Genomic DNA, 26,636 nt, shown 5'->3' on the forward strand with positions numbered 1-26,636 from the left:
TCTATATGTCTTCTTTGGAGAAATGTCTGTTCAGTTCTTGGGCCCATTTTTTGATTGGGTTGTTTATTTTTCTGGTGTTGAGCTGCATAAGCTGCTTGTATATTTTTTAGATTAATTCTTTGTCAGTTGCTTCTTTTGCTATTATTTTCTCCCATTCTGAGGGCTGTCTTTTCACCTTGCTTATAGTTTCCTTCATCATGCAAAAGCTTTTAAGTTCAATTAGATCCCATTATTTATTTTTTCTTTTATTTCCATTACTCTGGGAGGTGGGTCATAGAGGGTCTTACTGTGATTTATGTCAGAGGGTGTTCTGCCTATGTTTTCCTCTAGGAGTTTTATAGTTTCTGGCCTTACATTTAGATCTTTAATCCATTTTGAGTTTATTTTTGTGTATGGTGCTAGAAAGTGTTCTAGTTTCATTCTCTTACAGATGGTTGACCAGTTTTCTCAGCACCACTTTTTAAAGAGATTATCTTTTTTTCCATTGTACATTTTTGGCTCCTTTGTCAAAGATAAGGTGTCCATAGGTGTATGGATTAATCTCTTGGCTTTCTATTTTGTTCCATTGATCTACATTTCTGTCTTTGTGCCAGTACCATACTGTCTTGATGACTGTAGCTTTGTAATACAGTCTGAAGTCAGGCAGGTTGATTCCTCCAGTTCCATTCTTCTTTCTCAAGATTGCTTTGGCTTTTCAAGGATTTTTGTGTTTCCATACAAATTGTGAAAGTATTTGTCCCAGTTCTGTGAAAAATACCATTGGTAGCTTGATAGGGATTGCATCGAATCTATAGATTGCTTTGGGTCATATACTCGTTTTCACTATATTGATTCTTCTGATCCATGAACATGGTATATTTCTCCATCTGTTTGGGCACACAGAATCTTTAGTTGCAGCATGTGGGGTCTAGTTTCCTGACAAGGAAAAGAACCCAAGCCCCCTGCATTGGGAATGTGAAGTCTTAGCCACTGGACCACCAGAGAAGTCCCAGAATGAATCTTTTTGTGAGGATGTGATTCATGCCATAGCCTTGTGTTCCCATCAGCTAGGTGTTTACCAGTGACTTGTTTACTGTCTGTCTAGGGCCAGCTCAAGGGTGGAGTGAGTGACGCCTCAAAGGCACTCACTCTGACATCACTCAAGTGCTAGCCTTCTTTCTGTCCTGGCCCCCAAAGATGACATAAGCTCAGGGTTGGTGCCAAGCATACATTAGGTGCTCAATTAGCATCTAATATGTTGAGTTTGTGTTCTCCAGGGGGTTTGTCAATTGTACTTGGCAGTAAACATTGAAAAAGTGGAGAAGTTGAGTCCTTGCCACCCTGGGATGCCCAGAGGCGTTGGGTAGGGGTTCCAGGAGAAGAGGTGCTGGTGGAGGTTGGGGGTGGTGTGTAGAGAGAGAGAGGGCAGTGCTTCTGGCCCACTGACATGGCCCACTGCCTGAGGCCTCCCAGATGAGCCTTCTTGTTTGTTTGTTTGTTTATTCACGTAGACTCTGGTCCTAGACCTTGGGAATGCTGAGCATCTGGGCAGGTGGCAGGACAGGGCCAGAAGGTCCCACAGCCCTCAGTCCCCTCACTCGAGGAAATGAAGGACTGGCTTCAGCCTAGAATCTCTTTTGTAGCACCCATGAGTCTGGAGGGCTGGGCAGTGTCCCCCTGGCCACCCTTCATCCCAGCACAGGGCAGGCCAGCACACAAAGGTGCTGGAGTTAATATATTTGTAGCAGCAGCAAGCAGCCTAAGGAAGAGCATCACAAACTGCACAGAGAGGACTGGGTGATTTCTTCACATAAATGAGGGGCAGGAAGGGAGATGGTCTGCAATCAATAATATGTGATCCTTGAGACTGTCACATACAGTGAAGTAAGTCAGAAAAAGTATCATTTATTAACAAGTATCATTTATCAACACATATGTAAGATATCTAGAAAAATGTTACAGATGAACCTCTTGGCAAAACAGAGATAGAGACACAGATGCAGAGAACAAATGTAAGGCTACCACGGGGGAAAGGGGTGAGATGAATTGGGAGATTGGAATTGACATGTATACAGTATTGATGGGCTCAGTAGTAAAGAATACACCTGCCAAGCAGGAGATGCGGGTTCAGTCCCTGGGTTGAGAAGATCCCCTGGAGAAGGCAATGACAACCCACTCCAATATTCTTGCCTGGGAAATCCCATGGACAGAGGAGTCTGGTGGTCTGTAGTCCACCAGGCAAATGAGTCAGACACGACTGAGCATCTAAACCACCACCACCACATTACTGATACTATGTACAAATAGATAACTAAGTGGAATCTGCTGTATAGCACAAGGAACTCTACTCAGTGCTCTGTAGTGACCTAAATGGGAAGGGAATCCAAAAAAGAAGGGATACATGTGTATGTATAGCTGATTCACTTTGCTGTGTGGCAGAAACTAACATGACACTGTAAAGCAACTATACTCCAATGAGAATCAGTAAAAAATAATCATATATGAATCGAGATATAGGTAGTTTCCATTCAAATTTAGGAACTGAACCTAAACTCTAAGATGGGGTGGTGGTTTAGTTGCAAAGTAGTGTACAACTCTTTGTGACTCCCTGGACTGTAACCTGCCAGGCTTCCCTGTCTACGGGATTCTCCAGGCAAGAATACTGGAGTGAATTGCCATGCCCTCCTCCAGGGGATCTTCCCAACCCAGGAATTGAACCTGAGTCTCCTGTATTGCAGGTGGGTTCTTTACCAAATGAGCCACCAGGGAAATCCTAAGATGAGGACTTGCATGTAAAAGGCAGTCAATTAATGGAAAATAAACAGGACTCCAGAGAGCCAATGAGACCTCGCAGGGACAGCAGTGCCCTTTTCAGCACTTCTGCTTTCGGTTTGATAAGAATCACATGTGTCACACGTATTTCTGGGAATCCCAAACTCATCAGTGTTGGGGCCTATGGTTTCCTTCTGTTGGGGTTGATACGCGGAGCTTTGCAGCAGGAGGACTCCAGGAACCAGTGACTCACAGCCACCAAGGAGTGTCGGTGACGCATCTGAGGAGGTTTCCCAAGAAGCAACAGAGGAAACCTCTTTTTGCCCTCCACACCTGGAAAGGCCCCTGAACAGAGGGCTCTTTCTCTCTTTCCCTTTGACTGGGGTGGTAGATTCGGATCAGCTCTGCAGCCCACACTGGGGGGCTGGGGATCACGTTCTGAAAACAGGTTGCTCACTTCCTACAGGTAGAGAGCAGCCGGCGGCGGTGGGGGTGGGGCTGAGTCAGGATGTAAGGGAAGGGGATGTGAGAGCCTCCTTCCTCCTTTGAACTTGGCCTCCACTGGGGGAGGGGGGCACCCTTGCTTCCCACTGAGAGGAAGGGAGGGGAGGAAACCAGCATTGCCCCAGACCCTCCTATCTGTGGTCATTCAAGGCCAACAGCAAGATCAAGAAGGAGATAACCTCTGGAGCCCCCATTTCAAAGGAAAGAACAGGTTCACAGAGGTTAAATAGCTTGCTCAAGGTTATAGAGCTGGTAGAGTAAGACCCTGTTAGCCAGCCACCTCAGCGTGTATCACTGATTTCCATTGTACAGATTTTTAAAAATCATGATTTAGGAACAAATCCCTCATTGATAGCTATTTAAACTGATTCCAATTTTTTAATATTACAATCACCAGAGCCTCTTTTAACAGAAGCTGTTTCTTTTTTCCAAGCTTTTTCTTTCTCCCCAATCATAAAAGTAATAGGTGATAGTTGTAAAAAAAAAATTCACAGACCATAGAAATGTATGATGCAGAAATGGAAATTCCCCAGTGTAATTGCCATTAACAGTTTGGAATCTGTCTTTCCAGACCTTTTTCTATGCATCTTGGAATAAACATGTCCAGAGGTCTTGATATATTATTAGAGAAAAAAAATCAAGCAAAACGATTCTATGTTCTATGTTTTATATTATACATTATATTTTATAAGATTCTAAGTTTTGGTTTAGAAAGTACATGAAGGGGGACTTCCCTGTGGCCCAGTGGTCCAATGTAGGGGGCCTGGTTTCCATTCCTTGTCAGAGAACTAGATCCTACATGTTCCAACTATGAGTTCACATGCTGCAACTAAAAGTTCCCACATACTGCAACTAATACCTAGCACAACCAAATAAGTAAAAAGAAATAAATTTTTTAAAAAGATAAGACAGAATTTTTAATAAATAAATAAAGAGTATGTGGAACTTTTAATAAATTTTTTTAAAAAGTACATTCTGGAAGAACAAGAAACTTTCAAATACCAATTTTACACATTTCTGCAACGTTCTGTACTTCGATTTTTAAAATATCTCTTTATAGAAGCATAATGTACACCTATTTCCATAGCTATATATAAAAGTTGAGGGCTTCCCAGGTGGCTCAGTGGCAAAGAATCTGCTTGCCAATGCAGGAGATGCAGGTTCAATCCCTGAGTCAGGAAGATCCCCTGGGGAAGGAAATGGCAACCCACTCCTGTATCCTTGCCTGGGAAATTCCATGGACAGAGGTGCCTGGTGGGCTATAGTCCTTGGGATCACAAAAGAGTCAGACATGACCTAGTGACTAAGCCACAATATGAAAGTTGACATCTCATGACTATACAGCTCTATGACTTTTCAACAAATTGAATACCTCCTGGGACCAGCTCCCACGTGGAAAAACAAAACATGTGCACCCCAAACCTCTGCTCCCTTCTCATGATCATCCTTGCACCAAGGGTACCCATATCCTGACTTCTAACTTACATACATTTGCCTGTTTTTTTAAATCTGTGCTTGAATTTTAACAGTGACCATGTATTACATTTAAAATGAGAATAATCTGGGACTTTCTAGGCAGTCCAGTGGTCAAGACTCTGTGCATCCACTGCAGGGGACTCAGGTTCGAGTCCTGATCAGGGAATTAAGATCCCACGTGCCTCACAGTGAAGCCAAAATAAAAAAATAATAAAAAGAGAATAATCCATACAGATGTTAAAATAGACGCAGATGTAGTGGTCATCATTTGATGGCAGTGAATAGGCATCGGTTCTTTTCTTCACAGTTACATGGAGTCCCTTGCACAGCATTTGATCTAACTGGCTCTTTTTAAGGGACATTTGGATTGATTCCAATTTTTGGCTCACAGGCAACACTCCAAGGAATAGCCTGATGCATATTTCTATGCCACATCACTTTGGGATGAGTTTCGTTAAGATACACGCCGGGATGTGTTTCTTTAAGACACACCGATGAGTGAAACTGCTAGTCAAAAGATAGCTAAATCAAGAAACATTTTTGGATATTTTGCTGTAACAGCCCTACAGAAAGCAATAAATGCCCTGTTACTTCTTCAAAACAAGAGTCAGGTGCTGAGTGCAAACCTCCTCACCGCAGCCCCCTCTCACTGGCAGCCAAGTCTGTACACCTGGCTCCCAAGGCAGATGGAGCCCACGCGGCACTGAAAACAGAGGGGCCCCCCTCCCCCACCCAGACCCCCAAACCTCACTCCATGAGAACGTGCAAACAACTAAACACTACCACAAAGACAGCGGCTGGGAGATGCAGTTAAATAGCAGAGCTTGTAGAGGAATGAGGCTGTTGAGGCCTGCTCTTAACTTCCTCTGCGGACAGGGTGTGACCTTCAGGGAGGGCAGAGTGCACATCTGGGCCTTAGTCTCTTATTAAATAGGGCATCTCAGAGCTAAGTGAACCCTGGAGGACTCTGGTCCAGGCTTCCCTGGTGGCTCAGATGGTAAAGAGTCCACCTGCAATGCGGGAGACCCAGGTTCAATCCCTGGGTCGGGAAGATCCCCTGGAGGAGGAGATGGCAACCCACTCCAGAATTCTTGCCTGGAGAATTCCATGGACAGAGGAATCTGGTGGGCTACTGTCTGTGGGGTTGCAAAGAGTCAGAAACGACTGAGCGACTAACACTACACTACTAAATCGGGCATCTTGGAGCAAAGTGAACCCTGGAGGACTCTGGTCTAGATTAACCTGGCCCTTTCAGATGACCCGTCAGCCTCAGAAGACAACCTGTTCTGTTGACCTCACAGCTGGTGGGCAGAAAATGTTTGCTTCTCTTCCTCACTTCCTTCATCTAAGCCCTTCTGACTCCCATCCACCACACCCAGACCTGCCCTGCCCCTGACTCCACAGGGAACCTTTCAGATGCCAGAAAATGTTTCACCCCAGCCCAGGTCACAGTCACATTCTGTGGCTGCCAGAGACCTCTGCACAGAGCCTGGTTTGTCATTGCCCTTCTTAAATTACACCTCCCAGCCCAGGGCAGGCCAGGAAATGCAGGTGGGACTCTTTCCTCCTTTGACCTGGGTCGTGTGCTTCTGTTAACGTGACAAAATGTTGAATTCTTCTCTGCCCCGATAGCTCTTAAGTTGCTCTAGTGCAGGCTGGGAAACTAAGATAAGATCCAGGGGCTCTTATGACTCCTCCACTTCAGCTCAGCATCTTCTCCTTGTATCTTTCTTCTCTGACTACTGAAGCTGAGAGACAGTAAAATATTAATGGACATGTGGCAGAGACCCTGAGGTCTCTCACCTTCCTCTCTCTCTCTTTTTATTTTTTGATGTGGGTCATTTTTAAAGTCTTTATTTGGTTTGTTACAACACTGCTTCTGTTCTATGCGTTGGTTGTTTAGCCAAGAGGCATGCAGGATCCCAGCTCCCCAAACTGGGGAGACTGAACCCGTCTCCTGTGTTGGAAGGTGTAGTCCCAACCACTGAACCACCAGGGAAGTCCCTCTCACCTCTTCTTTGGTGCAAGTTCACCTGCCTCATGGCCAGGCGTCCTCAGGGTTCCATGCTCCGTAGAAACGAACAGGTAGGTGTTAGTGAAAGCAGTTTGGGGGTTGGTCTGGAGCGGGGGTTGGCCTTGGAGGCATCTGCTTCTTGGCTCTAGGCTCCATCCCCTCCAGGCTTTCTCTACAGCTACAAAGAGGACTATGGCACGTTTGGGGGCAAATGAGGGTGGTGCTAATGGTAAAGAACCCTCCTGCCAATGCAGGAGACATAAGAGATGTGGGTTCAATTCTGGCTTGGGAAGATCCCCTGGAGGAGGAAATGGCAATTCACTCCAGTATTCTTGCCTAGAGAATCCCATGGACAGAGGAGCCTGGTGGGCTACAGTCCACAGGGTTGCAGAGTAGGACACAACTACAGAAACTTAGCACGAACATACAAGGAGCTTGATGCAGAATGAAGCCATAGTCATTTTAACCTTGTTAATTTCTTTTTAACTGAGCACCAACATCTTTGCCGCATAGACGAGCTTTTGTGCATTTATATCACAGGAGCCATCTGCATCTTTTTACTCAAGGCTTTATTGTTACAACCAAGATATTATCATAAAAGGAACAGCGAGCAAGAGAAGAAATATATAAACCATGGGAGGGCAGAAGTGAAAGCTGAAGAACTTCCTAGCAGGAGATCAAGGGGTCTCTTGTCCCCCAGACCGCAAGTTCCCAGCCCCAAAGGAGGTCCTCAGAAACTGAAGTGACCCTGAGAGCCAGATCAGCCCCTTGGAAGCCTCATTTCCAATCTGGGTCTGCTCTCAGGGGGCACCCTGTGGAAAGGGTTAGCCCCGGCCTGGGAAGACCAAGGGGACCCATCCCATCACCATCCCATGAGAAATTCGGGTCTCAGTGTCATTGCCCTACCTGGGCAAAGAAATGCGGTGGCTGGACGGTCAACACAAAGTTCCCAGCCCAACCCAGGCTGAGTTACAGGAGCCAGAAGTGATGCACTGCGTGCCATTTTCTACTCAGTCCTCCAGAGTGCCCTGCAAGTAGCAGGAAGTGCCGTGGGGTTCTGAAGCCTTCTCTCTAAGATTGCCAGCGACCATGTAACAAGTTGATTCCACGCATGAGGCCCATAGAAAGAACTTGCAGTAGTTAAAAACAGGCAGCTTCTGCAGTTTCAGTGACATTTCCACGGCTGAATGTGTCCATTCTTTCTCATTTTTCTGGATCTCGCTCATCACTGACCATGTATTTTTGTAGCGGGACACCAGAAAACGTATTCTCTGATCACTTGTAAAACCTGAAAACAACAGGCAACTTGTGAAACCACTTATTTTCAGGCTAATGCTATTGAATTTCCTGTAACAGAGATAAATAGCTCCTCAGGATGCAGGGCTCTAGTCCCAGTAACTAGCCTAGGGCCAAGAGTTTTGTGTTAGAGTGTTTTTAAGGCCCATCTTCGTCATCAAGGAAAAATTAAAAATGCCTGGAGAAGGAAATGGCAACCCATTCCAGTATTCTTGTCTGGGAAATCCCATGGACAGAGGAGCCTGGCAGGCTACAGTCCATAGGGTAGCAAAGAGTTGGACATGACTTAGCAGCTAATGCTAACACTTTCATGCTCAGGATGGATTTTCTAGCTCCAAGTCACCTTTTGAGGAACTGCCTCACTTTGTACTGCTTTGTGTAAACATAAAGACTATTGTTTAAGATACACACAAAAAATTAAAATGCTTAAAAAAATGCAGCCCTAAGAACTCTAGCTTTGAATAGTGTTACCTCTTGTGGTGCCTTCTAAGATAAGCGATTCACTCATGTGCACTAAGGGACCAGAGGAAGATGACCTGCTGACGGATGATTTTCTAAAGCCAGTTAGCGGGTGGGGAATGTCTGCCCCAAACTGCAACTTGAATTTGTAGTAGTTGCTCTTTGAGGCCCAGGGACTATTTCATCCACACCTGGATCCTGAGAATAAACCCAGAGGTGGTTTTCAAACTTCTTTTAGCCTTACACCCTTTTGTTCAACGACATCTTACAGGTAAGTGTAACTATGGGCAATGGATGAGAGGAGAGCTCTTTGGAATGAAGAGGGTGAAGGGGCTCGGTTCCCACCTAGGGCCACCCCCAGCCCCTTGCTTGCCTGACCTGATCCTTAGAACCCCTGGGTTTGGCACAGCATGAGGCCTGGCAACAGACTCCCCCTAAACTGGCATCAAATCACCAGGGGAACAAGTTAAAACAAAGTGGTGGGAGGGAGGCAGAGTCACAGGCAGTACCCTGAGGGGGAGACATTTTCCATAAAAGGTCACCACAAGGAAGATACGGACGAAACACACCGGAGGTCTAGGGTGAGACAAAAACTCTTAAGTTACTGTCTCCTAAATGTGGGGGAGTTTCTAAATCCAGCACATAAATTAAAAATCGCAGACCATCAAAATGATCATGGAAGGACTTCCCTGGTAGTCCAGTGGTTAAGAATCTGCCTGCCAATACAGGGGACATGGGTTCGATCCCTGGTCCTGGAAGATTCCAGCTACGAGGCAACTGAGCCTGTGCACCGCAACTACTGAGCTGACACTCTAGAGCCCAGGAGCCCCAACTACTGAAGCCCACGCGCCCAGAGCTTGTGCTCTGAAGCTAGAGAAGCCACCACAATGAGAAGCCTGCACACCACAACTAGAGAAAGTCTGCTTGCAGCAATAAAGACCCAGTACAGCCAAAAAAACCCCACAAAAATTATCATCAAAAAAATATGAAATAGAACAGGCATGTTTAAGCAACTGTATAATACAACATGTATAAATATACGCAAATACAATGTGCATGATAAAGTAGAACATATAGTACAGAGAGTATATTTGAAAATTTATAATTTCACAATATTTAAAAGTACATTGTGGTCTTCCCTGGTGGCTCAGAGGTTAAGAATTTGCCTGCCAATGCAGGAGACAGGTTCAATCCCTGATCCAGGAAGATCCCTCTTGCCTCAGGGCAACTAAGCCCAGTGCGCCACAACTACTGAGTCTGTACTCTGGAGCCCAGGAGCTGCAACTACTGAAGCCCAAGAACCCTAGAGCCTGTGCTCCACAAGAGAAGCCACCGCAATGAGAAGCCCTTGCACCACAACTAGAGAGTAGCCCCTGCTCACCTAACCTGGAAAAAAGCCTGTGTAACAATGAAGACCCAGCATAGCCAAAAAAAGTAAATAAATAAAATTAAACATTTAAAAAATACTTTGTATGTTGCACACCTGAAACTAGTATAATATTGTATGTCATTTATAATCAACAAGAAAACATTTTGTGTCTTGGTTGTTGGGCTCATAAAATTGTCTTTTGTAAGTAGCATGAGCTGGTGCTTGGACTCCAAGAATACAGGAGCTGAGCACCTGGAAGGTGTTTCCCCAGTAAATCCTTACAATAGCCATATGGTTGTTACTGCTGTCCCATGAGGGATCAGAGGCTCAGAGAGGTGAAGTGACTCGCCTGCAGTCACAAAGATGGTGAGTAGCAGACAGAATTCAAACCAAGATCTGCTTGAATGGAGCCAGAGCTCTTGATCCTCAATCTAGGGGCAGGGACTTTCTTTCTTTTTCAAACACCCCTACATAGAGGGGAATGTAATTAATGAGATAGGTAGATGTGAAACAATCTCTGTTTTGAAGCAGAAAAAGCAGTCCAAGGGCACTGCCCATGACCAAATACTGATCCAGAAGCCCTTCAGTATGGAAGCAGCAAGCAGCCTTGGCTTCTGCTGGAGCTTACACAGTTCAGTGGGCCTAAAGAGCAAGCTTGTTGCTCCTGTGTCTGTGTGACTCAGCCAGTGGGTTTGCTGACTCCTGGGACCCAGGTGGGGTCAAGTCCAACACACAACACTAGCCAGGAAGGAATTCCACTGCCCTTGGGGTCAACTGACTTGTCTTCAAGTTCCATTCTTCTCTCTACTGCCCCAAGTGCTTTGAGCAAATCTTGATCTGTAAAAATAACCCTCTTATGTCATAGAGGACTAAGTTTAATGAAATAACAGGTGGCAAAAAGTTTGGGATATCCTACTGGATCTAACCAAGCAGGAGTTGGTTATTCACCTATATTCCACCTATAGTGGAAAAGAATCTTAAAAATAAAATATATATAACTGCATCACTTTGCTGTATACCTGAAACCAATGCAACAATATAAATCAACTATACTGCAATTAGGAAAAAATAAAAAAGAAAAGAATTCACTGTTATCCTCAGAAAAGCTAAGAACTAAATCTTACCACACTTGACATAAACTTAAACAACTAGCCAGTATTCTGTTTGCTTAGTTTCTCTCTTTGCCTGAACTCCATCACCACATCTACTTATACAGTGTGTGAGTTTTTGAAGGTAGTGTCTGGCTGGGGCTCCTCAGATGCCTGTGAGCAGCCGCCAGGGTGAGAAAGCCAGGGCCACACCCAGGGCTGCAGGCTGGGCACTTTTTCAAGACCCCAACCACTTACTGTTTTAAGAGACGAAGCCGGGCTCTCCTCTGCAGGCCTGGAAGGAGGAAACAAAAGTACGGGTTGATGTGGGTTGTGAACTACAGATACCAAGCCCAGAGAGCAAGCAGAGTGATGAGAGGGACAGCTAACACCTAGAACCACTTCTTTGGTTCCAGGCTGTGCTCCAAACATTTCATGGGTTTTAACTCCTTTAATGCTATGAGCTGAATACTACCTATATTATCTCATTTTGCAGATGGGGAAACTGATCTAGAGAGCAAGTGTGTAATTGAGTAACTTGCTTAAAATCCTGTAGCTAGTGAGTGATTGTTTGTGTGCCCTTGAATGCACCATCTTGCCCTTCATGGCAGGTCACGAAGCAGAGGCTGTACAGACAGGTGGTCTTAAACCAGAGCTGGTGGACTCTGGGGGTGTACAAGATTTCCCCTTGGGATGTAAGAAGGAAATATGAGCATGTGTATTTTCATGTTTATCTCATCCTTTTTATTTCTGAAGAACATTTAATAACATACACAGTATTGAGTTGGCCAAAAAGTTCATCTGGGATTTCTGTAAGATGGTACAGAGAAATCTGAACCAACATTTTGGCTAACGCAACATATTAAATGAACCCAGCTAACATAAATGTTAATAATTTATTAAATAAATATTTATAAGTATATATTAAATATATACATACATAATATATTAAAAATACAGTTAGTTGCAGTTAGTATTTATAATTAAAAGATTTTTTTCAATGAAAAAACTCAATGATGAGTTCACTGAGCAAAATTTTTGCAGACCCCTGAGTTCTAAAGGTTGTTAGAATGAAATAAATGGATCCTTTTTTGGGAGGCAATTGTATGCAAAAGTGTGCACACCATGCATTTCCCTGTAGAGGGGGTCCATAATTGTGATCATATGTTCAAAGGGGTCTGTGACTTATGAAAGAGCCACTGACCTAGTCCATGTTCCAGTGGGCCAACCCCTCTCATTTTGTAGAAGCCCAGAGAGGGTGAGTGACTTGCTCAAGCCCAGAGTGCATCAGTGAGCAGCAGGGTCAGGAGTAGAGTCTGGGGCTCTGGGCTCTTGACCAGCTGTGCTGGCCTCCCCTGAAACTCCCCTGAAAGTGAAAGTGTTAGTTTCTCAGTCAAGTCTGACTCTTTGTGACCCTGTGGACTGTAGCCCACCAGGTCCTTTGTCCATGAAATCCTCCAGACAAGAATACTGGAGTGGGTTGCCATTCCCTTCTCCAAGGGATCTTTCCAACCCAGGGATCAAACCCGGATGTCCTGCATTTCAGGCAGATTCTTTACCATCTGAGCCACCAGCTCCCCTGGAGGCCCGTAGAAGGAGGTGATCCTACCCCTGAAGTGGCCGAGAACAGCAAACCATCTCTGAGTTTCCCAACAGCCTCAAGGGGAGGATTTCTAGCTTTGGGGAGTGAAATGCAACCCCCAGTGTAATTTCCGTGCACTGTTTCCACCCCAAATGCTCCTGGGTGTTCCTGCTTATAGAGTACATGCCCTGGGGCAGGACTTTACAAAAACAACCCAGGGAGGTAGGTAATATAGTTACCCTGGGTAGGGCCGCTGAGCCTCAAGGGGGCCAGGACATCTGCCCAAGTCGCTAGATCAAGAGTTGAATTCAAATCCAGGTTTGTCTGACTCTAGAGATGGGGTGGTCTCTGACTCCTGCAGCTTGGCCTCAGGCCAAGAATCACTTCTGGGAATTATCAAGGGTTTGGGGTTGGAGGAGCAAACTTCCCACCAGGCTGCTACCTGCCCTGTTCCCCTAGAGAAGAAAGGACCCTGGGGGACACATCCAGCAGCAAAAGGAGTCACCATGAAGATCCAGGCTTGCCAGGTGATAAAGAATACACCTGGAGAAGGAAATGGCAACGCACTCCCGTGTTCTTGCCTGGGAAATCGCATAGACAGAGGAGCCTGGCGGGCTACAGTCCTTGGGGTTGCAAGAGCAGAACACGCCTGAGTGACTGAGCAAACACACGCACATGGCGGCCCAAGAGGGCAGAACTTACAGCGCAGGTGGATGGCCACACCTAAGGACACCAGAAGAATCAGGACAGCGGCCACCAGCAGGCCGATGATGAGTGGGGCACAGGACAGACCTGGAAAATACACACGTGTTGAATGAACATTTGAGATGTGCAGATAAACACAAAGAAGGAAAAATCCACAGGAAGCCCCACCCGCCACTCAGAGAATACCACTTTTTTGCATGCTTCCTTCTAGTCTTTTCTAGGCTCTTTAAACATATTGAAATCACTTCATATATAAAACTTAAGGAAAGTGAAAGTGAAGTTGCTCAGTCTTGTCCGACTCTTTTCGACACCATGGACTGTAGCCCACCAGGCACCTTCATCCATGGAATTTTCCAGGCAAGAATACTGGAGTAGGTTGCCATTTCCTTCTCCAGGGGATCTTCGTGATCCAGGGATCGAACCTGGGTCTCCCACATTGCAGGCAGATGCTTTACCGTCTGAGCCACCAGGGAACCCCAATCTTCAGGTCCCACATCCAAATTTAAAGAGTTAATAAACTCAGTAGCTACTTTTGTTCAAAATGAGATAGACAATTTGCATGCCTGGTAATGGGATTTTTATTATTTATTTTAAAAAAATTTTAATTTTAGAAGAAATAGCTGAATATATTTTCACTGTAGCTCCTTCACAGAAGTAATTACCATTGTTAATTTGCCTATATATAATTTACATAGACACATCACATACAGTTTTTTTTTAATTTATTTTTAATTGGAGATAGTTGCTTTACAGTGTTGTGCAGGCTTCTGCCATACATCAACATGAGTCAGTCATAGGTATACATAGGTCCCCTCCCTCGGGAACCTCGCTCCCACCCCTCTAGGTTATGACAGATCACCAGGCTGAGCTCCTTATACTATACAGCAATTTCCCATTACCTCACACTGGTCAGAATGGCCATCACCAAAAAGTCTACAATAAATGCTGGAGAGGGCGTGGAGAAAAGGGAACCCTCTTGCGCTGTTGGTGGGAATGTAAATTGATACAACCACTACGGAGAACAGTATGGCAATTCCTTAAAAAACTAAAAACAAAACCACCATGACCCAGCAATCCCACTGCTGGACATATACCCTGAGAAAAGCACAACTGCAAAAGACACATGTACCCCAATGTTCACTGTATAGCACATATAGTTTTAAAAATACAGAGGCTTATACAGTACAAATTGTTCTGCAACCAGTCTTTTTTCTTAAACATGCCAGCATATTCTTTTTTCTAACAGCATGTCATCTGAAGTATGGCTGTACCATGGATTATTTAGCCATTAATATACATTTTTTTTTTTTTTTTTTTGCATTTTACAAATAAGGCTGCAGAGAACATCCAGGTATGTTTCTCCATGTGCAGGAGCCCGCCCAAGGCAGATACTGAAAACAAGAACTACTAACCATAGACTATATCCATTTTCAATAATAACAGATACTGTAAAATGCCTTCCAAAAAGGCTTCACTGATTTCCATTCCTAATCACCAGTCATGTACCCTGCCTACCCCTGACATTATCAGAGGTTTTAATTTTTGCAGAGCAGTGGGTGAAAAATAATATTTCATTTCAATTTCCTACTTGCCAATTTCAGCCCATTTTCATGTATTGACCATGCATGATTTTTCTTCTATGGGTTGCCTATTTGTCCTTCTACCCATTTTGTAAATTATGTAAACAGCAGAATTTATATCAAATATAAACTGATACCCCAAATCGTTCTCTGACACTCTTCCTTTCTCTATGACTGGTCCTTGTGAGTGGCTAAGCTGGCAGAATCAGGACCCAAGGGTGAAAAAGGCAAGGCTACAGACTGACGCCCAAGGTTGAAAAAGAAAGAGTTTTGGATGTCAGAGAAGGGGTAGAATGTTTACTGAAGATCTGTTATGTGTCAAGTACAGTACTAACTGCAAAGTTCCAACTTGTGAATGGAAGGAAGGAAGGAATTACTATCATTTTTATCTCTCATTTTACAGTTCAGGAAAAAGAAGATTCAACCAAGTTCAATTACCTGCCCAAGGCCACCTGGATAGTAAAAAGCAGGGCCTGGATACAGACTCAAGTCCCCTGAGTTCTACAGTCCCTGCCAGTCTCATGGCTACAGCTTCAGGGCAGGAGAGGTGGTGGGGAGGGACGGGGTGGGGAAGGGAGGAAGGAAATGGCATGGGCTGCTCTTGGGGAGGGAACCACCATCACCAAGGCTGGCTGGTGCCATGCGGAGGGGAAAGTTCGGTGAGAGGCCCTGGGAGGTCCTTTTCCGTTCTGAGATGTGAAGCTTCTGTCTGCCTCCCTCTCATCTCCATGGGTTTCCTAACCTGGATGAAACTCAGAAATGTGATGCGAAGTGAAAGAAACCAGGCATGAAAGACCATATACCATATGATTCCATTTGTACGAAATGTTCAGGAGAGATGAATCTATAGTGACAGAATGTAGATTAGCAGTTGCCAGGGGCTGGGAGGGGGGGACAGAGATTAACTATAAATAGGCAAAAGGGATCTGAGGGTTTGATGGAAATGTTCTAAAACTAGTTTGTGGTGATGGATGCATTACTCGGTAAATTTATTAAAAATTACTGAGTTGTGCACTTAGAATTTTATGACATGCAGATTATGCCGGGATAAAGTTTTTAAGTAATGGAGCTGGGCATAAACTGCAGGGATGTGGAAGGCAGAAAGACCCCTTTCTTCTGGGTGGAGAGGTGTCAGGGGAGGCCTCCTGAGCTATGACCTGAACCAGAGACCTAGACACAGTTAAAGGTCCTCGGTGAAGTGTGATCACCTCCCCAAAATGTGACTCCAGGGAAAGCTGCTGCTTGCCTGTGCACCACAACTAGAGAGTAGCTTCTGTGCACCACAACTAGAGAAAAGCCTGTGCAGCAATGAAAACCCAGCGCAGCCAAAAAACAAATAAAAACTTAACAACAACAGAAACAGAGAATAATGCTGCTGGGAACATTTGTGTGCAACTGTTGGGCAGATAGATCCTTCATTAGGGGTGCTGGTAGCTTGGTGGTAAAAAAATCCACCTGCCAACGCAGGAGATGCAATTTCCATCCCTGGTTGGGGGAAGATCCCCTGGAGAAAGAAACGGCAACCCACTCCAGTATTCTTGCCTGGGAAAGTCCATGGACAGAGGAGCCTGTCGGGCTACAGTTCACGGGGTTGCAAAGAGTCAGACACGACTTAGCGACTGAGCACTGAGTCCTTCATTAAGTTTTGTCCTGTGACGATTTACGAGTGTGTCCCCCACTAGAGTATGAGCGATTGGGAAACAGCACTGCTGTCGCACTCAGCTCTCCTTTAGACTCCAGCTCAGGGCTAGAGAAACAGGCTAGAGTCCACACTTGGGAAGAGTTTGTGGAAGGAAGGGAGGCAGAGAGGGGAGAAGGGTGTTGGCTGTGCTTCTGAGAACCCGGAGGAATGGGAGAACTCACCTTTCCGAGTCACCGGGCTTGGGAACCGGCACACTTTCTTTTTAGGGGTGCTGGTCTTCCTGGTTGGCTGGGGAGAGGTAGGAAGTACATCAACTGCAAAAACAAGCAAGACACATGTCTTAGCCAGGTAAACAGCAGGTGGACTCAGAGACAAAGCTTACAACTGCATGTCTGATACTCAGGTATTAAAATCCTTCTTAGTGTTCCCTAGGCTGTCACGGGCTTGAAGGCCACAGATCAATGGGATTTTTGATCTAGTAATTCTCAGATGGATCTGAGGGCTCAGAGATGGAGGTCAACTTGGTGTCCTGGAGAGAGGGGCTCTGGAGCCATCCAGATATGAAAAGAGCCTCAAGACCCCTGATCAACCACTGTGTGGACTGCAAAGAGATCAAACCAGTCAGTCCTAAAGGAAACCAACCCTGAATACTCATTGGAAGGACTGATGCTGAAGCTGGAGCTCCAACACTTTGGCCACCTGATTTGAAGAGCTGACTCACTGGAAAAGACCCTGATGTTGGGTCAAAGGAGAAGGAGGCAGTGAGAATGTGACGATTAGAGAGCATCATCGTCCCAGTGGACATGCATTTGAACAAACTCCAGGAGACAGAGGAGGACAGAGGAGCCTGGTGTGCTGTAGCTGTGGGGTTGCAAAGTCAGACACGACTTAGCAACTGAACAACAGTAATGACTAGGGGCAAGTCCTATCGCTTCTTTGTGAGGTGACCCCCATCTCCTTTCTAAGGTGGTTGTGAGAATGAAAGGGGACAGTGAGCCCAGCAAAGTGATTAGTATGGATGGCTTCACCTCGCTGAAGATCTTGAGCTACATCTGGAGTCCCCTAGCCCTTGGCATGACCAACCCCCGAGCCCTCCTCCCTATGCGAATGGAAGAAGCTGGAAGAAAGGAGGTGGTGCCTTTTTCTGTGTGGACAATATCAAGCAGGTTGGGAGGTTGTGTAGGTTGAGATTTTTCTTTCTCAGCCTCGGTGGTTAAGAATCTGTGCTTTGACGGCAGGGGGCACAGGTTCGATCCCTGGTCAGAGAACTGAGACCCCACATGCCTTGGTGCTCAACCGAAAAAAAAAAAAAAACAAACAAGCAAACATATGTTATCAGAGGGACTTTAGACTAGTCCCAACCTTTAATTTCGAAGGTAGAGCACTAGTGATGTAAGGGACTGACCCCTGCGAGGCCCCACAAAGCAAAGGGCCCAGCTGGGGTCCACAAGTTCCTCTCCTGACTCCTCGTGGGTAATGCCTCTCTTTCATTCTAAACCACTGTCATATGGCTGAAGTGGTGGGACAGGGTAGGGGGAGAAGCCCACAAGGCAAAGGGAGACACCGAGGCTCGAGAATCCAATCCCCTGCCTCTGACAGTTGGGGAAAGGCATTTCACTGATTTTCTGCAAAATGGTAGGAGAGGGAATTGTGTGACACGTGAACTTGGACTCTAGAGTCAAGGGCACTGGGAGAGGCAGCCAGTGTTTGATCCTTTGCGTCTGGCATCTTCCATATAAAATGTTGACCCTTTGGACCCTCTCCACCCTGAGACACGGGCAGTAGAGAAATTGTGCCCCCTGCTCTGCATGATCTGGGGGGTTTCAAGAAGAACCAGCTAACCAGAATTAACCTTTACCAAGTTCCTACCTCATGCTAGTGGTTGTGCCAAGCACGTCAGCTTAAGCTTGCTGAACCAACAACTTTGGGGATGGGCACTAGTTTCTCCGTTTTATCCCCAGGAAGCCTTGGCTCAGAGGGTTGAAATAAGTTCAAGTTGCTTATTTGAACTTGCTCAAGTTCAAGAGCCAATAAATAGCAGGGCCGGCATTTGAGCCAAAGAATGCCTATATTAGATTCTCACGCCACACATTGCCTAAGGGGCAAATGTATTTTGGCAAAAAGTTAAGCACGGGGTCTTCCCTGGTGGTCCAGTGGTAAAGAATCTGCCCTGCAATGCAGGAATGGTGGGTTTGATCCCTGGTCAGGAAACTAAGATCCCACATGCCATGAGCGGCTAAGCCCATGTGCTGCAAATACTGAACCCGGGCTCTCTAGAGCCTGCCCCACAACTAGGGAGTCTGAGCACCGCATCAAAAGAGCCTGCGTGATGCAGCGAAGATCCCACATGCGGCAACTAAGGCCTGATGCAGCCAAACAAATAAATAAAAATTTAAAAGTTAAGCATCTCAGGTCATCAGGGTGTTGAAGGAAACGGTTGTAAAGGGGGAGAATGGCCTTAGTTTCATGTTCTGAAAGCCTGGGAGGAGTCCGGCCCTCAGCTGGGGTGTCTCAGCCCTTTTAGTCCTCACTGCTCCAGAAGTGTTCATCTCCCTCCTTCCTACAGGCTTCCACTGGGGCAGTGGAGAGCCTGCAGGGGGCAGATCTACAGACCCCAATGGCCTGGGGCTGTTGGGAGGTTTGTGGGGGAACTTGTATTTTTTTGTGTTTAAATTTTTGGCCACACCACGTGGCACATAGGCTCCCAGTTCCCTGACCAGGGATTGAACCTGCACCCCCTGCCTTGGGAACATGGGGTCCTAACCACTGGACCACGAGGGAAGTCCCACCTTTGGATTTTAATGTCTTCTTGCAGAGTCAGGAGTCCTTTATTCTTCTTGATTACCCACCCTCACCTTCCCAAGTGGTGCTAGTGGTAAAGAACTCGCCTGCCAATATAGGAGATGTAAGATATGAGGGTTCGATCCCTGGGTCAGAAAGATCCCTAGGAGAAGGACATGGCAACCTACTCCAGTATTCTTGCCTGAAGAATCCTCATGGACAGAGGAGCCTGGCGGACTACAGTCCACAGGGTCGCAAAGAGTCGGACACGAATGAAGCGATTTAGCACACATGCACCCAGTTCAAATCTCCCCACTTCTCTCCTCTTTGAAAGGGGCAGGACTTTTGAGCCCATGGTGTCTTGAGATGCCTGAAAAAACCCTGTCTTCCCCTCAATACTTTCTTTACCATCCAAGTGCGTGGTAAGTCGATTTAGTCGTGTCCAGCTCTATGCGACCCTAAGGACTGTAGCCCGCCAGGCTCCTCTGTCCATGGGGATTCTCCAGGCAAGAATACTGGAATGGATTGCTCTGCCCTCCTCCAAGGGATCTTCCCGACCCAGGGATCAAATCCACACCCCTTAGGTCTCCAGCATTGGCCAGCGGGTTCTTTCCCATTAGCATCCAAGAGTCCTCTTTAAACTGTACTGACTTTTCAGCCAGAGGGTGAGCTCTTATCTGGAGTCCCGACCCCCGAGGAGATGATACGGTTGGGAGCATGTGCTTTGGGGAGAGACTGCCATCCCCGGGGAGCCAGGCAGAGTCAGGGGGTTGGGAAGCTCAAAGCCAGGAGGGGGCAGGTAGTGGAGGAGGTGGGGGGACTCCTGAAAGCCAGTTTTGCTCATTACCATCCACCTTTCTTAGCCCCTGAAATCTCTTGAGTGGGAAGTGTGAGACTTATAGAGACAAAAACAATAAACGAAACCCAAACCCCAAACTCTGAAGAGCCTAATGTTCAATATAAGAATCAGTTAACACCCATCCCTCCAGCGGTGCCTCAGCTTCTGGTGCGAGAGTTCTCTCCATCCTCCCCACCCCCTGATTTAAGACCCAGAGCGGGAAGGGACAGTTTGGGAGTTTGGGATGGACATGTACACACTGCTGTATTTAAAGTGGCTAACCAAAAAGGACCTACTGTGTAGCACAGACAACTCTGCTCAATGTTATGTGGCAGCCTGGATGGGAGGGGAGTTTGGGGGAGAATGGACATGTCCATGTAAGGCTGAATCCCTTTGCTCTTCACCCGAAACTATCACAACATTGTTCACTGGCTATACCCAATACAAAATAGAAAGTTAAAAAATAAAAAAGATCAGAGGCTGGTGACATGTGAAGAGAGCATCACTCTGGCTTGTGTCTTCTTAATTATGTTGCTACGTCTGCACCTCCCATGCCGAGTGGTCCAATTCGTGGGGGGCCCCTGTCACTCTCAATGCTCCAGCCTGAGAAGATCTCAGGTGAGAGGGAAGCAAGATAGTGGGAGGCCCACTGGGGGTTGGCCTTGGCCATGAGTGAATCTGGGGAGGGGGTTAAGCCAGACGTTGGCCTTTGAGAATTCACACCTTTGATAGTTTAATCCTCACTGTCCAACACGGCAGCCACCTGCCACGTGTGCTATAGAACACATTAATGTGGCCAGTCTGCCTCGAGATGTGCTGGTACATGTAAAATACACATCGAGCACTTAGTATGAAAAGAAAATGTAAAATATATCAGTAATAAATTGCATACTGATTTCATGCTGAAATAATAATATTGTCCATAAACTGGGTTAAACAAAATGTATTATTTAAATTAATTTCACTTGTGTCTTTTGACTTTTTTTTGAGTGTGGCTACTTTCTAGAAATTTTTTTTTTTTTGGCAAGGTTTGTGGGATCCTAGTTTCCTGACCCAGGATTGAATCAGGGTCCTAGGCAGTGAAAGTGATGAGTCCTAATCACTGGACCATCAGGGAACTCCCTAAAAAATTTTAAATTACATCTGTGGCTCACAATATATTTCTACTGCACTTGCTGACTTAACTTCTGAGGAACTGCAGCTTCTAAGGGCCAGAGGGAATCAGGGAGGTCCTTAGCAGTCCTATGATACAGATGGGAAAACTGAGGCCTGGGGAGGGAAGTGACCTGCCCATGGGCATATGGTAAATTTGCAGCTGAGTCTGGGGTCTAGCCTCCTTACTCCCTGCAACTCTGGGCGTGGGTTCAAGCCATGGGCCCCCATGCACAGTGTGAGTGCTCTTGTTGGGTATGTCCAGGCAGCAAGGATATTCTTTCCCTGTGGGCACACTGGGGATGGGACTTCTAGCAGGTGTCGGGACTTGGACCAATCCAACCTCAGCCTCAGATGGGCCTAGAATGCCGCCCTGTTACTGGAAGAAGCAGCAATGCCCCAAAGCATCTCATCTTCAATGGGAATCAAACAGCACCTGCCTCCCAGTGTGGTCGATAGCATGAAATGGAATAACTACATACAACCTTTGCAATAGCTTGGCTTTGGGTTATTGTTACTAGTAACAGTAGTGTTTTAGAGAACGAGGCTTATGGTTGCCAGGGGAAAGGATGGGAGGGAGGGATAGCTAAGGGGAGTTTAGGATGGACAGGTACCCACTGCTATATTTAAAGTGGTTAACCAACAAGGACCTACCGTATAGCACTAGCAACTCTGCTCAGTGCTATGTGGTAGCCCGGATGGGAGGAGCCAGTTTGGGGGAGAAGGGATAACATGCATATGTATAGCTGAGTCCCTTCGCTGTTCACCTGAATCTATCACGATATTGTTTGTTAATCGGCTATACTCCAACACAAAATAAAAAGTTTCAAATACAGCTTTCAGTCATGAAAAAGAAAAAAGACCAGTAGTGCTGTTGCTCCTGGAAGTCAACCCCTCCCTCCGAGTAGGGCTCGCTGAGAATGGGAGCCATCCCAGGACATGGCACACACTCAGCACCCAGTAGGTACTCAGTACTCATCTGTAGCACTGAGCCAGATTCTTACCCACACTCAGTTGAGTTCCTTTCCCAAAGATCAGGTTGGGTACCCCAACGATCATGCAGAAGTAGACACCACTGTCAGCAGGCTTCACACTTTGGAGCTTGAGCAAGTTCCGGGGAGAATTTCCAAGCACAGTCAGCTTCTCCTGCTCTACCCCCTGGCCATACACAGTCTTATTGACGGACACCCAGCAGGCCAGGAACTCATAGTGACTGTTAGCGCTCAGGGCCTGGCGCTGCCGCAGCCAGTAGATGCGTGTTGTAGAAGGTGAGGTTTCGGTTTTACAGGACAGCGTCACCGTCTGGTTGGTCTGAACCATCAAGGATGCAGGGGTCTGCTGGAGGACCAGGCTGCCGTGCAAAGCTACGAGAAGCAGAAGGAGCAGAGACCATCAGCACCTTTTCTAGGCCGGGGTTGTGGGGTCCCAGAGTCAAACATGAGAGAAGTGATGAGAGAGCCTGCCCGGTTGCAGGGCCCAGGGGCTGTGTGAAATACAGCCAGTGGTTCCAGGACTTAGCGCACCCTACCCCCCAGGGTGATCATCCACCAGGCAGTTGTTCATGATGCCAGCCTGACAAAGGGGACAGGGGAAAAAGTACCACTTGCTGACTGCATGCTTCTATGCTTGGCTCTTGGCATAAATTATCTCCATCACGCTTCAGACTTACTTTAGGATTTTTATCCCCACATGAGGAACAGAGGCCTGAAATGCCTTGTTCAAAGTCCTGCTTACAGCTAATAAGTGACCCGGGAGTCAAAGTCAAGGATGCAGTCTGAAGTCAAAGCTGGTAGCCTTTCACCTTGTTCTGTGGCCACTCTATGAAGACTTTCAAAAGGTTCCAGGTGGCCGAAGGAAACCCAGGTCAAGCTCAGAGAAGAGCTCAGAATTACTGGCAGAACACATGGCTGCTCTGGCCGACCTACAAGAGGACCAGCTGCTGTTTTCAGACAGTGACAACAACCAGCAAGGGGAACTCACTGTCCCCGTAGACACAATCCCAGCCCATTACTCCCCAAGCCAGTAATTGACTAGTCTCTGCATCCCCATTCCCGAGTGGAGGGCCGACACCCCAGAAGAGGTGCTGGGAGTTCACTTCAGTCTCAAATGGGAAGCCCCTGCAGGTAGGGCCTTGATAAGGAGGCCCAGAGCAGAACTCACAGACCTGGCCTTGAACCCCACCTGTGCCCCACACCAGTTGCGGCGCCTCTGGCAAGTTGTGGACCCTGTCTCCTTCCTGGAAAAGGAGGGCGGTTTGATGCTGCTGTCCTGCCTACCTCCCAGGCTTGTTGTTGCTGTTTAGTGTTGTTGAATGTCTGACTTCTTTTGTAACCCCATGGACTGTAACCTGCCAGGCCCCTCTGTCCATGGGATTGTCGAGGCAGGAATACTGGACTGGCTTGCCACTTCCTTCTCCAGGGAATCTTCCTGACCCAGGGATTGAACTGGGGTCTCCTGCATTGGCAGGCGATTCTTTACCACTGAGCCACCTCTGAGACTCAGAATGTCCAAAAAAGCACTGCAAACTGAAACTCACTGTACTTGGGTAAATGATCGTCTATGTGACACCTTTCAGCATTTGTTACTGGAGGCAAGTGAAATCTTAAGGAGAGAATTAGAAGGGGTCCTTCATGACCACGTCCACCAAACGGAACCTGACTTGGTAAAGCTTTCATTTTAGCTGTGGGGCAGAGAAGACTCTGAAGACCAAGACCTAGATCCGGGAGCACTGAGGCCCAGAGAAGATATAGGCCTGGATGGGCAGAGGATGTTTGTGTGTGCATGTGTGTGTGTGTGTGTGTGTGTGTGTGTGTGTGTGTGTGTGTACCCAAGCCTTTCTGAACCCATGTTCATTAGAAAAGACCCTGATGTGGGGAGAGATTGAGGACAGAAGGAGAAGAGGGCGACAGAGAATGAGATAGTTGGATGGCATCACCGATTCAATGGACATGAACTTGTGCAAACTCCGGGAGATGGTGGAGGATGGCGAGGCCTGATGTGCTGCAGTCCATGGGGTCACAAAGAGTGGGACACGACTTGGTGACTGAACAACAACAAGCCCACATTCATAATCCTACTTGGGGCTCAGGCTCCTTGGCCTGACCTCTAACACTGAAGAATCAAACTTCTGGACTCCCATCACAGACCACTCTGAGCTTTTACTCTCACTGAGAATGAAAAGATACCTGGGGCCCAAGTGGCTATTAAGCCTTCTCTCCTCTCCCGGAAAACCATGCTGCCTGTTTAGCAGAGTAGAGATTCTTCATTGTTGGGGGTCACTGACCTCCCAGGGAAGACAATAAGAACCCAATAGGGACTTCCCCGGCATCCAGGGATTAAGACTCCACTCTTCCACTGCAGGGGACACAACTTGAATTCCAGTTGGGGAACTAAAATCCTGGATGCTGTGTGGTGCAGCCACAAGTAAATAAATTTTAAAAAAGAATTGATTATGCCAGTATTTATCAAACTGTGCTGAAAATGGTTTATGCATTATCTCATTTAATCCTCACCAAATTTTTCAGGAGGAAATAACACCTATTTTACACAAGAGGAAAACAGAGGCTCAGGGAGGTTAAGGACCTGCTTGAGGTCATACGGCCTCTATGTGGTAGATCCAGATTTAAACCCGGGTCTGGGACCCCAGAACCTAAGCGTTGTGCCACTCTCTGAAATGAAGAAACCTGTGATCCTTTCTAGGATCCCGGTCACGGGCTCATGCGCACGTAGTAGGGCCGAGAATATACAGACTCCCCAGGCCCTTCTAAGAAAGCCCCAATGGGACCCCTCCAGAGACAGACAGGTCGGAGGGGCTCTGGGGTCTTTGTGTAGATCCTTGCCTGCGTCATGACTCGAAGACTTCCTAGCCCAGACACACCCTGGTTTCTCTCGTGCCCACTTGATTTTCAGCCCCTGGAGATGGAACCCCTGGCTGTGGTCGAGTCCCATATGTGTTCCGGTCCAGGCCTTGCCACACGCATGGTCTCATTTGATTCATTTCATCGTCTCAGTCACCTGGTGATCCCACTCAGAGGGACCTGTTCTTTCTAAAATGATCTGCAGTAACTCTAGTCGCTTTGACTGGCCTAGACTAGCTTCTGCTAGAGATGCTATTGAGTTCACTAGGTCAGACCCAGGCTGGCAGGCCGCGTCACCTTGGCAGGAGGAGCAGTTTTGGAATTTTTGGATTAGAGAGCAAATCGACCACAAGTTAGTGGGCAGTTTGGGGTGGGGAGGGACTTCTTCTACAAGACAGACTGACTGGGCTGGCCAGAGTGACAGACTCCCTGCTCCGTTCTTGTTCCAACATTCCAACTCCATCGCTGCTTGTTCTGGAAGCTACACTGCCCACAATACCCACCCCCGGGGAATATTCAGGAACCAAGTCACCCTGAAGGGGAACCCTGCCACACCTGTGTGAAAACTGGCAACAGCCTGGTATTTGGCGAACTGTCCTGCAGTTCGCCGAGATACTTCCTCAGAAGTAATCAAAATGTGTCTATGGAACCCTGGACTAAGAAATGGGCACCAAAGCCAGAACTGTCCTTCCCCTCTGGACCTCCCCATCTCTCTTTTCTTCTTTTCCATCTCCTTCAACACTCCCGGCTCCCTCTCGGCTCTCTCCCTCCTCTCTTCCGGTCTCTCTTTTCTTAGGTTCAGGCTTTGGGGGCAGAGGTGGCCTCAGTGCAGAGGCTCCGGGGACTCCTGGGGGTAATGGGTTCCCTGGGAGGTTTTCCATCCCCAGGGACCGAGGCTGCCTCCCGGGAGTCCCGGCAGATCCGGGGTCTGAGCATCCTGCGGGGACAGTTTTCCCCAAACTTCACGCCTCAGGCCCTTCCCGGGCCCAGCGCAGAGCCCTCGCATCCAGCCCTGCGCCCCCAGGGTCTCCCCGCCTTACCTGCCAGCTGCGCGGCGAGGAGGAGCCACAGCCGCGCCCGCATCTCGGCGTGCTCGGTACTCCGCGTCCCAGCGGAGCTGGCTGAGAGGGTCCGGGCGGGGCAGTTGGGGGCGGGGTGGGGTGGGGTGGGGGAGGGAGCGGGGAGCAGGGAGGGAGGGCCCTGCCGGGGGAGAGGGCGGGAGTCTGCTGTGAGGAAGGTGAGGTCTCTGCCCTCATCCTCCCCGCGTTTCAAAGGTTCTGGCTGCGTTTCCATTAGGGAGGAGACGCCGCTGTCCCGCACCAAGTGATCGCGCGTGTGTGATCGCTTTCTGCCCTGGGAGGTCAGAACAGGGTCATGACTCCATGTGATTCCAAATGAAGCAGCTGAGGCTCGGAGAAGTCAGGGTGCTCAGGAGGGCCCCTCGAGAGTGTCAATGGAGCATGACCCTAACTCCGGTCACTTCCTTGTTGAGTCGTTACTTAACCGAGAGAGCCTTCTGGGGACCCCAGGGCCAGCGGGGCC

The 26,636-nt window shown here is 47.4% G+C and overlaps 1 protein-coding gene across 1 annotated transcript; it reads right to left on the reverse strand.

The window, feature by feature from the left end:
* Positions 1–7,297: 7,297 nt before the first annotated feature.
* CD8B (CD8b molecule) lies at positions 7,298–26,265 on the reverse strand. The gene is made up of 6 exons (XM_043468759.1): positions 26,135–26,265; positions 22,242–22,601; positions 16,688–16,780; positions 13,242–13,331; positions 11,216–11,252; positions 7,298–8,033 (listed from the first exon to the last, which is right to left on the reverse strand). Exons 1-6 carry the CDS (start codon positions 26,175–26,177, stop codon positions 8,021–8,023), a joined length of 636 nt encoding a protein of 211 aa, XP_043324694.1. The 5' UTR covers positions 26,178–26,265; the 3' UTR covers positions 7,298–8,020.
* Between the last annotated feature and the right edge of the window lie 371 nt (positions 26,266–26,636).

Source organism: Cervus canadensis, chromosome 5 (assembly GCF_019320065.1).
Source record: "Cervus canadensis isolate Bull #8, Minnesota chromosome 5, ASM1932006v1, whole genome shotgun sequence".
Classification (NCBI taxonomy): domain Eukaryota; kingdom Metazoa; phylum Chordata; class Mammalia; order Artiodactyla; family Cervidae; genus Cervus; species Cervus canadensis.

Bases quoted from the DNA above. Each gene is read 5' to 3' on its own strand.
- CD8B (XM_043468759.1), bottom strand. From the start codon at position 26,177: ATGCGGGCGCGGCTGTGGCTCCTCCTCGCCGCGCAGCTGGCAG. The intron at 16,781-22,241 runs GTAAGAATCTGG...TTGTTTTTGCAG, and splicing joins AGGAACTCAACTGAGTGTGG to TTGATGTACTTCCTACCTCT. The intron at 11,253-13,241 runs GTAAGTTCTGCC...TCCTCCTTCCAG, and splicing joins TGTGGCCATCCACCTGCGCT to GCCTGCAGAGGAGAGCCCGG.